The 16,309-nt window shown below is 39.0% G+C and overlaps 1 protein-coding gene across 3 annotated transcripts in view; it reads left to right on the top strand.

Moving 5' to 3' along the window:
* The window catches only part of LOC119725222 (tetraspanin-18-like), a 39,409-nt gene extending 23,291 nt beyond the window's left edge, over positions 1-16,118 (top strand). Inside the window, exons 1-7 of one of the 3 annotated variants that reach the window (XM_038196589.1) lie at positions 721-899; positions 2,943-3,061; positions 5,203-5,412; positions 6,274-6,462; positions 7,234-7,362; positions 8,578-8,661; positions 11,100-16,118. In XM_038196589.1, the coding sequence (XP_038052517.1) occupies positions 2,993-3,061; positions 5,203-5,412; positions 6,274-6,462; positions 7,234-7,362; positions 8,578-8,661; positions 11,100-11,156 (738 nt within the window). In that variant the 5' untranslated portion in view covers positions 721-899; positions 2,943-2,992 and the 3' untranslated portion in view covers positions 11,157-16,118. Of the gene's footprint in view, positions 1-720; positions 970-2,942; positions 3,062-5,202; positions 5,413-6,273; positions 6,463-7,233; positions 7,363-8,577; positions 8,662-11,099 lie in introns of those variants that run through there. The other 2 variants (XM_038196584.1, XM_038196581.1) reach the window with 2 other exon arrangements.
* The last annotated feature ends 191 nt before the right edge of the window (positions 16,119-16,309 follow it).

Here is a 16,309-nt window from a genome sequence, read left to right as displayed (position 1 = left end):
CATTTCAGAGTAGTGAATGACTTTAATTTGAACCAAGAAGATACATGTAGATGCCCTTTTTTCATTATAGACGCTTGTATTGAAGTCTACATACCGGTATGAAAACCACTATTGAGTGTTTTTGTGAATATATGTACGCATGCCCATGTGTAATTAGAGCCTACCGAACATGTAAGGGGTGAGTCAAAAAGAAAGTGATCAAATTTAGGAAAAATAAAAAAACAAAAACAAAAAACACAAGTGTAAAGTACCGTACATGTACTTGTCATTGACAAGTAACTGAAAATTTCACGTACCGGTACTTTGCATACTCTATTCCCAAGTTACCGGCACGTCTATTTTAATATGAAGATCACAAAATTCAGCTGTACACCACTGATCATTTACCATTCTGATGAATACCCATTAAATTATACAATAAAACATGGACATGTTTTAGATGCCCAAACACAATCAAACAAAAAATCCTTAAGTGCGGCATTTTAGTTTAAGTTCGGATAGTGTTTCCGAAAAAAAAATGGCTGTTACTTAAATACAGGTCAATTTGGGTACATCGTCGGAATGACAAAATGCTAGTGAAAAAAAAGTCACTAGTTTAAATTTGTGACAAACATGGATTTAATTTGTCTGGCCAGATTCAGTGTAGGCACAACGTAAGCGCGCATGTTTAAGTATGTAGGTGTTACCTGTACACAACGTACTGCGGGTCGTCCCATGCTCACTCGCATGTGACCACCGAATAGTGTACAGAGGGTGTGGTGAAAGTTGAAGCCCCATTCAGTTTCAGTTCGCCTGACTGTCACTTTGCTTTCTCGTAAAATTTGTGGAGCATCTGTGCTATTTTGGTCGTCCATCTGCTGACTGAATTGCAGGAAAAGAATAGTGTTAGCAACATTTTGGTAAGGATTTACTGTGTGTCGATGCTGATCGATCAGTTCACCCTTCTGGATTTTTGAAGTTAGAAAAAGTGTAAGTTGGAATTTCTTTTGGTTATGATTTTGTGCGTTACATGTACACATACTGTACATGTATCATGTGCATTGCTCTTTCAGTAAATGTACTACATAAAGTACTGGTATGTACATATGTATACAATGTATTTATATGTAAGAATGATTGGTAGGGGAGATGGGGGTTAGTTGGAACACGGGGTTAGTTGAAACAATGAATTTTTCTTGATCATCTTAATTAAATTTTATAAAATGTTGCCCTCAAGAGATGTCCCTTAGCAACAGCCATCCACCATATTGCCTGCAGTTACACTGCAACAATAGTGCTCAAGTGGGAAAGATAAGTTTGTTTTTTCACCTTTTGAGTAATTTTTTCACCATTCAAAAAATGTGTACTTTCTTAATGATGTTTATAGATAACAGTGACTAGTTTGGGGGTATTATATGCTCGAGTACTAAGCTACAAAATAAGGTTAAAAGATATGTTATTGGAGCCCCTGTTTTGTAGAGTGAGCAAACAAATGTCACATGGGCCACTGGGGCTAGTTGGAACATTTTGATGGGGGCTAGTTGGAACATAATGATGATAATTGAGGAAATATTCTGACTTAGCAAACAATTTTGAAAGCACATAGACAGGTCACGTTGACCTTACCTCAATTTTATGCAAGCTTTTCATGTTATTTTTGGGAGTTAAATTTCCCATTTTGATGTTTTCTTTTTATGATCAGGCTTGTAGCTGACTCTTGCCTCGCAATTTTCCTGTGTTTTTTTGTCTTGGTGCTGTTTGTGCCATTTCTTGCCAGTTTGTTAATTAAAAAAAATGTGAGGAGCATCACCAGTGCTTGGAACAATTATTTTATTTGAAACTCAAATATAAATGCAGTTTTTAAGTAATTGTAGTATACTTTCAGATTAACAGCATACCAAGTTCCAACTTACCCCATACCATGTTCCAACTAACCCCATAGGAGGGGTTAGTTGGAACGCATGTCATAGTTGTGATCAAGATGGATTTTTTAAATAACCATCAACAATTCTGAGAAGTTTATATGCTACATTTGCAACACACATGTGTATGAATAAATTGGCATACATGTAGTTGTTGTTTCTTGAAGAAAACCTGTTTGTGTTATGGATAGGTTTTTGTGAAAATCGTTCCAACTAACCCCCGTCTCCCCTACAGTGTACAATTGAACTGATTTTTTTCCTGTAAAATGTACATTTTCGAGTACATCTCCATGTGCAGTCCTGAATCGCCTGTCTTTTTGTTAAGGAACAATGACATAAAAGTTGAGTATACACAACTTGTACATGTAGCTCTCTCACAGTAGAAAAGTGAATTATGTTTATTGGAAGATGACTTCACATACCAGTAGCATTCTTATTTCTTGATCTACCAGTACTGGTACACTGTAAAAGGTTGGATAAAACACTGTTGGGCAATGTAATTTACCCAGCATTGGTATGAAATTACCTCATATTGGGTTGCATTGGGTAAAACCTGTCAAAACTATTGGGAAGAATTTGCCCAAAAGTGTAGGCAGTTGATAATTCGACCAGCATTGGTCGAATTGTCAAACCCATTTTGCCCAACTGTTTTACGGTGTACAGTTGTACATGTAGGGTGCTCTACAAATTTCAGAAAACAGTCAGTAAATTCTGTCAGAATTGCAAGAAATTTTCTATGGGCAAAACAGGTACATGTGTTTGCTGTTGGCTCTTGGTGATCAGAATTGGAAAAACAAGTTCGGATTTTGGAGGGAAAGCTTGTTTAAAATTCAAGGAACAATACTCTTCTGGCATTTGTATTTCTGCCTTTTTCTCAGTAAACAAATTCCAAGTTTGCCCTTGCAACTTTTTATGATCGATGATCGCACTGTTTTTGTAATTTCGTTTCGAAACTGGTTCAAATCAGTACACTTCATTGTATCATCATGGTGGTAAAAATTTATGTTTCTGGATTGTTCTTTTTTTTTGGTTTCATTGCAGAATTTCTTCGGTGTTTTTTCCCGACGCGGCCCAGAAGCCAGCTTGCCTAAATGACAATGGAAGGGTGTGGAGCCAAATGCATCAAATTTCTCCTTTTTGTGATCAACTTCATTGTGGCAGTAAGTGTGTGATTGCAAATGAATTTTGTTGTAGACAACAAAACGAAAACTTGTTGGCGCCAGAAAATGGCAGTGAAAACAGCATCATTTCCCATTGTGAACATGGGTTCAGGAAAAAATGTCAAATTCTGAACGTTTTGAGATTCGAGACACCTTTAACCCTTTAACACCTGATATAAATTGTATAACATCAAGTGTATAGTCGTGTTCCCTAACGTGGCGCACTTCGAAGCTTACCCGACTTTCCTCGTGTAGTGTTGAGAAACCTCTTTGTTGACAAACCTCAAATTCATGCAGTAAATACTAGTACTTTTACCTTATTAATGCTTGCTATTTAACCTCTGTCGTCTGTGAACAATTTCGGTTTCATAAAATTTAATCCGAAATTCAAAAATGGTGGCGTCCGGAAATTGGGCACAAATTGGCGGAGTGTTCCCTAACGTGGCGCACTTGAATAAATCTCGGAAAATTCCAAATTAAGATTTAAGAATTTCTGTAAACTTGATAAATTTTGATAAATAATTATTATCTGTACTTACCCGGTACATACCCAGCCAGATGTTTGTCAGAAAATTATTTTCTTATTTTTCGGGGCATTTTCAAAGGGTTCACTTTGCAATTGAAAATAAAATCGGAAAATCACGCCAAAATAAATTTTCTTCTAACTTTGTTACGGGTAAATAAAATCGCGATTTATGAACAGGAGTGTTTAGAACTTGATGAAATGTCACTTTCTGTGAAATTTCAGTTAAAACTATTTCTCTAGCTAGGCGCTACAGGCGAAAAATCAAAGTGCGCCACGTTGGGGGCCACACCACATTAAGGTACATCAACAATATTCCCCTGAGAATCAAAATCCATGCTTGGGAAGTTTTGGGCAGTATAGGGAGTAATACATACCGGTACGTGTACATGTACGGTAGGTACATTTTTGTATAGGGCTGTTTTGGGCGGTTCCCACTGTCAATTGTCATGAACAAAATCCTGGAAAGTCCTGGCATTTAAAACTCACGGAAAGTCGTGCAAAACTTATGGAATTTTGTTGTTTTACATGGAGTCATAGAAAGTTGATATTCCTTGAAAACAATTATGGAAAGCCATTGAATCCTGCACAACCCATGCGTGATGATGCGTAATAATTGCCTGTAGCCGTCTTTCAGTTTAGATTCCTGTTCACTATAATTCCTGTACTTGTATGTGTTGCATGTTCACTGCACCATCGTGATGCTTTGAAGCTGGAAACCAGGGGCGGATTTAGGATTTTTGGCGGAAGGGGGGGGGGGGGGGTTCATCAGCAAACAATTCTGAAATGTAGACAAGTTTTTTCTCCGGACACTTGGCCTCCAAAAATCAATAGGGGGGGGGGGGGGGGGGGGGGGGGGGCTCGACAGAGCTGGGTGGGGTGGGGTTTTGACAAACCCTAACCCCAACAGGTTTGCTCTAGGCACCCTGCCAAATGCAACAAAATACAACTTGGCTGAAATGAGAACCATGCTAAATGCAACAAATTGCAACAGTGGATTCTGTTGCATTGTGCAGTGAACCAAGTGCATGCCAGCCTTGGCACCAAGCAGTCACCCTGCTAAATGCAACAAATTGCAACAGTGGATTCTGTTGTATCGCCTTGGCACTATGAACAGTTACCCTGCTAAATGCAACCAAATGCAAAAGTGGATTCTGTTGTATTACCTTGGCACTATGAACAGTTACCCTGCTAAATGCAACCAAATGCAACAGTGGATTATGTTGTATCGCCTTGGCACTATGAACAGTTACCCTGCTAAATGCAACAAAATGCCACAGTGGATTCTGTTGCATTGTGCAGTAAACCCAGTGCATGCCAGCCTTGGCACCAAGCAGTTACCCTGCTAAATGCAACCAAATGCAGCAAGGGATTCTGTTGTACTATATCGCCTTGGCACTATGAGCAATTACCCTGGTAAATGCAACCAATGCAACAGAGCACAGGGACTTACATGTAAGTTGCCTGCTAAATGCAACAGTATGCAACAACTTTTCACCTTTGTTGCTTTCTGTTGCATTTTATAGAATGGTTGGGGTTAATAAAGAGTTGTGGTTAAAGGTGTGGAAAAGCTAACATCCATTTTCCGCTTGGTTCCATTTTTCTCCCCTTCCAATAGCTATGTGGTCTAGGCCTGATTGCCACAGGTCTTCTCATCAAGTTTGGAGCCGTTGACTTTATCCCCATCGACGATGTGGCCAACCTGCTGAACAGCCAGCTGTTGCGGAGCGCCGTTTACATCATCATCGCGGCCGGCGGCTTCGTGTTCCTCGTCGCCGTCTGCGGCTGCTTCGGGGCGCTGTGCGAGAGCAAGTGTCTGCTGGTTCTGGTAGGTAGAAATCCGCTCCGTGAGCAAGTACCCCCTCAACGGTAAGGAAAGGAGAGTTGGGGGAGACCACTGGGAGAGACATTCGAACGCATTGCCGACGACGCCCGACACTCGCGCGAAGACGCTTTGGCTTTGCGCACATTCAGTATACAATTATTTGTGCATATACTTTGTGGCGTACGCGTTCAAACCAGCATGCGCATGTGGTGCGTCCCTGCCACGGGGCTTTCAATGGTGGTAAATGAGCACCCTCTCTTGTTGGCGCACGGAGCCTTTAGGATCCCCTGCATGGACAGTAGATGGCGCTGTGTCACTTCTCGCGAGGAGTGGGGGAGTCAGGCCATGTACGCGCTGGTTCGCGCGTGTATGGCGCAAACTGTGCCTGAGTTATTTTGTTCTGCATGAACACAAACTAGTGGTGCCTGTGCGTGAGCGTCCGGCGCCGTTTGCAATGCGTTCAGTAGTCCCTCTCGCTTGCCTCCCGTCACTTTCTCTCAACTTTGGCCGAAGGGGGTGCTTGTTGACAGAGTCCAAAGAAAGTGAACCAAAAAGCAGGACAACTTTCTCACTGGCCAAAGATACCGGTATAAGACAATGTGTAAGGACCACATTCAAGAAATAACGGAGGAATTTGCAGGATTGAGGCGGTATGCAATTTTTACACGGAGGCAGTTGGAGGATTTGCCAGGATTGAGGTTGAGCTGGCACTGTGATTGACTCCTGTTTTGGAAGCATATTTCCATAATTTTTTAAGTCGGGTTTTATTTCTTGTTGTAGAGACAATGCAGTGGTTTGCACGTCACCTTCGTTTGCTCACAAGCGTGGCCTGTTATAACGATTATTGTTTGTTTCTTCTTGCAGTATTTCTTGCTTCTGTTCATCGTGTTTGCCGGCCAGATCGCAGCGGGCATTCTGGCCGCGTTGTACACGCGTCAGATCACTGATTATCTGACCAATGAAAGCAGGGATTTCCTCAAGACAAACTACAACAACACCAACACCACCACCAACGAGTTCGCCACAGCGGCCTGGGACCTCATCCAAACCAAAGTACGTCCGAACAAAATTCAACAAAGTTCTCTTCTTTTTTTTTCTCCAAACAAATTTTGAACTTGTGTCTGAGATTGATTTGAAGGTTTGCATGGTGGAAAGATACTAAGACAAGATAAGTTTTGCGGTAGCACCATGTGAATAAATCTCTTTTGTGAGTATGTGTGGTTCTGAAAAGAACCGGAGGGACTTAACTTGTGTCTATTACTAATGGTATCAATGTGTTCTTAGCCGGTTTTAAACACTATGTTTAAGACCGGTTGGAGTCTGGATGGGCAAATACAGTATCAGCATCCAGACTCCAACTGGTCTTAAACATAGTGTTTAATACCGGCTAAGCACATATTTATTCCCGTTCATAAATACCTTTTTGGTTAAAAAATCAAAATCGTTCCGTCCTAAATTCAATACAAGTCAAAAATAGATAAATTTCCAACGATTTTGTTCGACCAACCTTTTGGTCGGCCGACCAGCATGGGAAAAATACAAGTTTTCTTGAAAATGTCAGCACACCAGGAGCCACGATTTTACAGGGTGCTTTGGACTGTCATTCCTTAACAATCCAGTAAGATATTTCGTGATAAATTGATCATTTCGGTTTTTTTTATGTGTGCAAATGTTGTATCTTCCCTTTAAGCAATTAGGGGTTAAGAACAAAATGAAATTAAAATATGAAATGAATCTTCGTATTGCACGCTGTGAGTGGGGCAAGGTTAGAACCCTTCTTTCGAGTCCGGTGTCTTGACGTGCAGTCATCTCTTTCCCTTTCAGCTGGAGTGCTGCGGGGTGGAAGGTAGTGCAGATTACGCAGGCAATACATTCATCGTTAACGACAACTTACCGTACCCGAAGTCCTGCTGTCCAAGTTCGGAATGCAGCAACAACGTTGTGAGATCTAATGTAAGTAACAATTGTTATCAAAGTTGATGTTTGACCCACAGTAGTCAAGCTTATTTTAGTGGACCAACCCAACAAAATGAGTTGGGGTTGCGTGAGCTACTTTTTGAGTTCATGCACAGCAGCCAGTTTCACGAAACAGTGTGCGACTGCACAACATACGTTTCACTTGTGCAACAAACTTGTTGCGCAGCTGAGCGATAATGGTACAATCAATTTCACAAAACTTGGCGTAGCCGGGCAACGTTTTAAAATAATTTAAGTATTTTCAGGCAATGTAACAATTCCTCGGATCAGCTGATTTCCCCGTTTTTCACTTCGCACTCAGGCCATTAAAAATTGAAAAACACTGTACAAAGTCTTGTTAAGATACCGTAGGAGTTTCCTTGTTTTGTGTTTCTTCCAAGGTGCATGCCTGTATTTTGCACGAGAATAATAACGCTGAATCACCTCCGCCCACCATTCCGACTTTCTTCGGAATCGTGCGGCAACTCTAACAATTCTGTCATGAGTAAAATAGCAATGCATTTACCTCTAACACAAAGCTGTGAGTGTCTTGTATCAACCTTGACAAGTTGTGCAATTATTGGCTCCGCGACGATCACGATTTGCTAGTCAAATTGTTAATTTTCAATCGTTACGCCACACCTTACGCTACCTAAACTGATTGCGCAAGTTGCACCACAATTTGTTGCGCGCTATGAAGCCTTTTGTGAAATGTTGCGCAGCTTATGCAATAATCTGTTGCGCAGTTTACGCAATAAACTGTTGCGCCGGTGAAGTTGCGCCATTTCGCAAAGTTGTGAAATGAACAGCAGGCGCCTTTAAAAAAAAACGGAAATCAGTAGGAACTGAGAATGTTTTGATCCACATAATGTCCCTACTCATCAGGGCCCAATATCATGGCGCTGCTAAGCAAACAATTTTCTGCTAACAGAGCCTCTGTCTATTTCATGGAGACTGTAAGCAGTAAGCACAGCTACATGTACCTCAGAGGAAAAAGTTGCTTAAATCAGTGACGTAACAATAGATATCTCCATGCGCGCACAACCATTAAGACATGCCACGTTTATCCCGAAGTAAAAAAAATCATTGAATCTTGTCAAGCACATGTTGAGATATAACTTTTTGATGAGTGTTGCATTTTTTTATTGAGAATATGGCAGTTTGCTGAGTTAAAAAAAAGTTGAATGTGGTCACTTTTTGATTCTTCAACAGGGATGCCAATCAGCAATTGAAAAGCTGATCTCAGACTATGGTACCATCATTGGAGCAACTGCGGTAGGAGTAGCTTTCTTCGAGGTAAGACCATTACATTTCTCCCGCAAAAAAAGCTTGGAATTTTGCACAGCTTGGGTTAGTCACCGCTGTACTAGAAATCACAAACAGTGTATGTGTGTGTGTGATCTGATACACCGTGCCCTCTGGAGACGTGCACACAATAGGGAACAAAAGATTGTATATGTCTCCACAGGGCAATTTCTATAGATGAATACGTCTCCACGAGATTTTCACGAAATAGATATATGGATTTTACTCAAAAACTAGGAATTTCCAAGGTGGGTTGATCTGTCGCAAATGGAAGAGTTTTAGAAAAGGGATATTAAGTCCGAATTTCAGCCAAGGAAATTACTTGTGGTTAAAATAAGAGCATTTTGAAACTTCACTTTCAAACTCGAAAACTTTACTACACGAGAACAAAGAAATGTCTCCACAAGAATACAAATTTCAGTATTTGTGGGTGGGTTTGTTTAAGGTGTATATCGAGGACACGCATGTGAAACATCATTGAGTAAACGCATGTGAAACATCATCGAGTACATGTAAGGCCAAAAAAACAAATAAGTCGGTCTCTGGTCAGCGCGCGCGTCAATTTTAATCGTGCACGTCGATTTTTTTTTTCCCCAAAAATGTCCTGCGGTAGCTCCAACAGCGCCCTCTATTTCCGCACCTCCTCAATTTTTTTTAACCAAAGAGCACCAAGGAATGGGAAATTGCACCAAGGCAAATGATCGAAAGCACCAAGGCAAATTATGGAGGACACCAATGTACATGAGGACACCAAAAAAGCAAAATAGTACTCCACCTTGTCTGTACAATCCAAGCTTGAAGAAAAAAGAAAAAAGCAAAAAAAAAAAAAAAAAGCCGCGTCGCCGCGTCAATTCCGGAACTTTGGTCTGACCAGAGACCGAATATTTTTTTTGTTTGGCCTAATTGAGGACAGGAGTCAAATCGAGGAAGACCTCGGTTAGAAAAAGTGTACAAAACCTATGTGGGCTGTTGCAAATAAACAAAGGATTGATGATGAGGAACGATAGAAAATCCTCGATTTACACCATAAACGAATGTAGGTGTTCTAACCTTGCAGACTCTTTGGGGACCTGTGAATAAAAGAGGTCCACAGGAAGCAGGAAGCGTGAATGCTGTGTGGACTTGCATAGGTCCACACTAGGTTTCCTCTTCTCTTGAAAACAGGTTTTTTTTTAGGGGGGGTAGGTTTATCAGTCACAAAATGAAGAGGAAAACTCAAGGAAATCATGATTAAAAAAATTGGGTTGACAGAGTGTTCACAGTGGGAGAAAAACAATTTTTTCCTTCGGTTTAACTACACGAATACAAAGAAATGTAAGTAGGAAAGTTACTGTGTTCAAAAATTGTTTGCGAGTTGATCACAAGGTGATTGTTCCCTTCTTCATCACCTGCGATTGCCCGCAGAGTGGGGTGACTTGCCAGCGTAGTGGGTGACAGATGGCAAAGTAACAGGCGAGGCGAAATGAAATCTTGCCTGTAATATTGGTACATGTATGGCCTGCAGGGATGTATTTCATAGAGCAAAGTATTGACCAGTTCTACAGGGTGAGTAAAAAAAAAGCGAAACCCAAATGTCGGGACCAAATTTTTAATGAAGTTCTGCATGTAGCACTTCCAAAATCTAGGATATGAAAGCCCAATTCATAAGCTATATTTTAGTACAAGAATCATTCAAATCACTTGTGTACTTTTGTGACGGAATTTTAAACACGACCACTGTTTTATTGTTCTGTCCGCGGATTATCAGAAGGTTAGTGTTCTTTCAGCAAAACGAAAAACAAATCACTCAGGGATCTGGTGAATCGTTTCGTTTTGCTGAAAGAACGCACACCTTCTTTGTGATCCGTGGACAGAACTTTAAAACGGTGGTTGTGTTTAAAATTCCGCAACTTCAAAAGTACATGAGCGCTTTGAATGATTCTTGTACTAAAAGAAAGCTTATGAAACGGGCTTTCATATCCTAGATTTTGGAAGTGCTACATGCAGAACTTCCCTAAAACAGAAGTCCCGACATTTTGGTTTCGCTTTTTTGACCCACCCTGTACTATGGCAAGTTCTGTGGTCTAGATGATAACATACATGCATTAGGAAGTAGGAGGGTGTTGGTTTGAATCTCACCGACTTCCCACATGTTCTTGTTCTGTATTTGTGGGGACATACACTCGTCTCTACGCCGTATTTTTGGGGACCGAAAATGCTGTGGGGACAGAAAAAAGTCCCCACAACTCGGTCCTAATTACCCTAACAAAGAAAAACTTCCCCATAACGCGGTGTAGGCCAGGGCACTTGAACGATTAAGTGATTTTCCTTCACTCACGAGTTCTCTTAGCTCCGAGCAGAATTTTGTGTGCTCTGGAACCACCTTTTGTAGGCTTGCCTTGTCTGAAATGTGGTGCGAATTTACTCTGGTTCTTTTTCTCCGTTTGCAGCTGTGTTGTATGCTCCTTGCCATCTGCGTCTGCAGGAACGTCGACTCCGAAGATTAGTAAACGACTCGGCAGTGTAAAAAAAACAGCTAGCTTAACGTGTAGAAAGAAACAAGAGGCATCTTGATGTAAACAGTTTGAAAATGTGTACACAAACGCTCATAGGCTTGAGAGTTTTTCCCCCGTAAAAAAAAACAAAAAACGTGTGTGACCAGTCGGTTGGACACACGGAAACAACTTCCCAGCTTTTTTAGCAATTTACAGTTCCAGGTAGGACATTTCACCCCCGTTTATTCCGCCCCATAAATGTGGTCTGAACGTGGTTTGACGATAGTATTTTCATATCACGTAAGACAAAAAAATCACGGCGTGTGGTAAAGTCTGTGTTACCCGTTGGAAAACAAAGTAGAAACCATGTAAAAAAAAAAAGAAACTAACAGGTCAGATTTTTAAAGTATTTGTAGATAAGCCATGTTACAGGTGAGACTTAATGAGATATATTATTCAAACGAGTGCCTGTCTCACCATTACCTCTAGAGGGCGTGCTTCATGCTTTTTTTTAAACCGTCAGGTCAGGATCACGGGATATCTGAACAAAATAGTTTTATTTTGAGAGAGAATTGGAAAAAAAGGTGACGTACACATTTTAGTTTTGTAAATTAATTCATCCCCCCGATTTACAAACGCTAGAAATAGAAAAGAAATGAGACTCTGTAAATATCGTTCCGGAAAATATAGTAGGGGAAAATATGAAGTGATAAAAATATTTGAATATAGATCGAACTTTTAGAACTTAATGACCTTAAAACCTGTAGTATTAACTCCAATTGCCTTGTAGGTAGAATTGCTATGCGTGTTACTATAATGTGTCATATTAAGAAATGCGACAAATGGTGCGAAAATGCTCTAATGTGTAAGCAAAGAAGATGTCTTTTTTTGTGCATTTTAAGAACGAAAGTTCTCTTTTTTCTATACCTGTATTGACTTATATGGTAATATTTGTGACATGTGGTAAAATGTTCATTGTCGTTGACAAAGTTTCTGTAAAAAAAAAAAATTGGCTTAAGTAGGCGGCCATTTTGGGGAGGACAAAGAAAAGAGGAAGGTGTTACGGTTTTATTAGATGGCCCTGTGTCATGGATAAAATCAATGGCCCTTTCACATGGATCAATTCATTCATGTCATCTGATGTACGTGTAGTCGTTTCCTGTCCTGAGTGAGGGGCCATCGCCATGGCAACAATGATGTCAGGACTTACTGAAACATTTTGTAATCATGGCTACCAGTATGAAATTTCCCTTCTTTTCTTTTTTTCTTCCCTTAAAATGGCACAAAGAACTCTTTTTCGCTGTTCTACCTCGATCTCGACTGAAGAAGAAATTTTTAAAAAAGGGCTTCGTCTTGATTATAGATTGACAAAGGAACACTGTCGTGAAATAAATAAAGGATTTTGAAATAGAAATTGCATGATACACCGTGCCCTCTGGAGACGTGCACTGTATGACTAAATTGTACTGTATGAAATATAGGCTATGCATACATGTATAGCTGAAGAATGTCTTTAAAAGAAGTGAGTATGTATTCATCTCCCAGATATCAGTGCTGGTGATTGGTCATTTAAAATTCAAGGTCTCTGTCCTAATTTGGATTGACCAATTGAAAGGTACTTCACAAAAGATGCCGGTATGACGGTGTTCCTTTGCTAATAAGGCTCTCAGGCAGGGCACCTTGTATGGTGCCATTGTACAAAAAAAGCTGCAGCGTCTGCGTGCATCTAGAAATGTGTCCAAAACAAAGTGTGACGTGTATTAGGATCGTGTCTTTCAAAGTTTTAACGAGCAGCGGAGTTTTACGAAGGTGTGTTTCTTCAGGTACTGTAGGTTAATGCATTTCTGTACATGTAGCTTACTAGTGTGTCATATCTGAAAATAAGCCAATGTTTTGAAACTGATGCATTTTGCGAGATCAAGAAGTAGTCACAATTGTAGTTTTTACGGAAGGCAGAACAGAAATTATGAGGATACATTTTTGGAACTGGTAGAGTGGAGATGGCTTATTCAGTGTCAGGTTAAAGACATTAAAATGCTTAACAGGGAGGGGGAACATTGTACTTATCTAATCATTCCTGTAAATGTTTGTTCAAAGAGTATAGTACATGTACTTTCAAGATTCCAGATCTTTTGACATTAAGTCAGTTGATCAACATTTCCTAGTAATTTTTTAGAACCGACGTCGATAACCGGAGTGAATTGTGCTGTTCAAAATCTGCATCATGGTTTTAAATATTCTGCATATTGATTAGCGCTGTAAACTTGAATATTCACTGTTTTGAGTCATTCTGATAATTTTTCTTTTTTTAGAGGCATTGAAGTTCGTTCTTTATTGTTACATTGAGGAAAATCTTGAGGCTCTTTAATTTTGCGTGTAGATTTTTTCAAGCTTGTGGCAAAATGCTGCTTTTAATTGTCAATGAATTTGGTCATCCCTCCTTGTGAAGTTAAATGGGAGAGTCCACTGTAACACCCGATTGAGTGGGAAAATCCATTCCTAAAAAGCAGGGATGTTCGCGGTCACAAAAATAGAAATACTGTATAGTTTTGTTTGTGAAGAGAACACATTTTGCACAGTCTTGTCTTATTTGGAATTCTTTTTGACTCGGCTATTTTTTAAATTTTTATTTTCTCAAATTTCTTTTCAAACAAAAAATCTGCACAAAGTGAAATCTTTTGGTTTTGTTGTATTGAAAGCGAATGTACATTTAAAACAAAACAAAAAAGCGCAATTGTTAGAAAGGAAAAAAAAAGTACTTAGTATGTACTATTATAAGACAGTAGTCGTTTTAATGATTGGTATTTAACCACACTTATCCTAAACGTTGTAGTGACTAGACGGAAGGTTTTTCTTTTTAAATGTCTTTAGAAATAAGTGCATGACTTCTTAAAGGATTTTGTATGTATATACTAGAACGATTGTACTGTGTGTGTGGTTTTGGTGGCGTCATAAAAGTAGCATACTAAGTTCAGTATTTAGGTGAAACTATTTAAAAGTTATATTTTGTACTTTTTATATGTGGAGGCTGTATCCAGGGGGGTAACAAATAAACTAGGAGCAGAGAAAATTGTCCTAATTAACAGTAGTTGGGGCTTACACTTTCTGCATTCACAGTAGAAGAAGTTAAATTGATGTTGAAGTTATTTTTAAGGCATTTGTTTTATACTCTGCACGTACAGTCTACTGCTGTACTACTCTGTCAAACTGCAAGAAAGTTGAAGGCGGTCCTGAGCATCATGTCCGACATTTAAACGACTGTCCATTCAGAGTAGGTAACACACACTTTCCAAAAAAAAATCGGAACAATTTCACTGGTTCACACAAGTTTGTCAAGGTAGAAGCAAACGCCTCGTGTACACTGAGGCCACTGCTGTTGACATTGTGATCAAGTGTGTGGGTTTTTTTTAAAGACAGGAGCCATCTTGGACTAGTTCCCATAGAGCATTATAAAGATCTCTATTACTAAATGCCGCCACAATGTAGGCTCCAGCCTATTGTGCATCAAACATAGCTGCTCCCTCATTGTACACTCGGTGCATGGTCAACTCCCATGCTGTATTTTTCCAGTACTTTCAGTGTTTATGGAGAACGTTCCCTTTTTCTCGTTGTGCAAAAACTTGACTATTTAACTGTAATAAAATTGTCCACAATATGGTAACTGTACTTTTATGACAGAATTTTTTTGGAGCTATACTTGCACCGTTGTATGTATTCAGAACTTAAGTATAGAACAAATGTAGGGATGCTGCATTTTAGAACTTGGGTATATTCCACAAGCTGTAAACTCTTCAGTTCTACTTGAAGACGTGTCATTGGTTGGTACTTGGTATCACTGACCAATCAAAAGAGCTGTATTATCACACCGTCTGTGGCACCAGTATGTGTCGTTTGATTGGTCAGTTTTGCTCATAGCAAAGGCACGCATTAATTGGCATGTGTGAAATACTAACAGTGAGAAACAAATAAAGCGAAATAATATTTGTTTTCTTGTATGAAATACCCAGACAAAATATTTAAAACAATTGCTGAAAGCTTAGATTTGTGTATATTTACCCCACGTTTTGTTGTGATACAGGGTCCTATGTTGCTATGGTGATGTTTTGTATGCTGTAAAAATAAAACAATTATGATATATTTTGTTTATTCATTTTAATCCCTGTACACTATTTGTTTTTGCTTATTTTTATTATAGCTGAAGTATATTTTTTTTGAATAGGAATTAAATTGTTGGATTCGACTTCAGATTTTTTTTTAAAACAAATATTGTAGCTTGGAAGTAGTTAAAGTAAACTAATTTTGGATATTTTCAGTTTAATAGTGGAAAAAAAGTACCCAGATCAATTTCAATTGGCCCTTTTTTTGGGTTGCCTAGCAACCTGGACCCCCAACAAGTCAAGATGGCCGCATGCTGTCCTTGCCGGAATGTTAAACTTTTAGTGCATCTCCAACACTAATTATCCAAAATTTTGTCTCGAACCAAAAAAGCAATCTGGCAATTCAGATGTTGAACACATTTTTGTGCATCCTTTATTTAATACCCCTTTGAAACTTATTTTTCTCATTTAAAAAAAAAAATTATGTTGAAGAAACATTTCAAACTGAGATTCATATTATGCAGTTAACATAAATCATAATCTTAATAGAAGTAAATAATGGGATAAAGTCTGGCATTATGAAACATTTAATATGTCTGGTAATTTTGTCAAAAGCTAAACATTTTGGTCGGTCAGAAATTTGATGATACAATTTGACCTTTTATTACTTTGGCGTCCTCCTTTTGTCAACTGAATGAAAACCATAATAACGATGCTGTAAAGAATGGCATAACAAAAAAAAATGCTTTAAAATTGTAATATGAATTGTGTAGACCAACGTAAATGTGATTTTTGTCGTAAGTTGTAGACATAATGTATGTTTCATGTATTCAGTAAGGAAAGGTGAAATCGAATAAATAAAGGTGTAAAAAATGTAGCTGACTGTGATATGTTGTTGATTTTCTTTGTGAGTTTTGTTTAAAAAAATTGCTAATAAGTGAACAATTCATAATGAGCTACTTTGTCGTTATTGTAAAAAAAAAAAGGGGGGAGGGGCTGAAGTAAATAAATAATAACATCAATTTCCCCTAATGAAGAAAATCCAACAACCCAAAAAGAAAAAAACAG

The sequence above is a fragment of the Patiria miniata genome, unplaced genomic scaffold (assembly GCF_015706575.1).
Source record: "Patiria miniata isolate m_02_andy unplaced genomic scaffold, ASM1570657v1 HiC_scaffold_1, whole genome shotgun sequence".
NCBI classification, from domain to species: domain Eukaryota; kingdom Metazoa; phylum Echinodermata; class Asteroidea; order Valvatida; family Asterinidae; genus Patiria; species Patiria miniata.
Note: the sequence above shows the minus strand (reverse complement) of the source record. Positions and strands in the feature narration are given on the sequence as shown.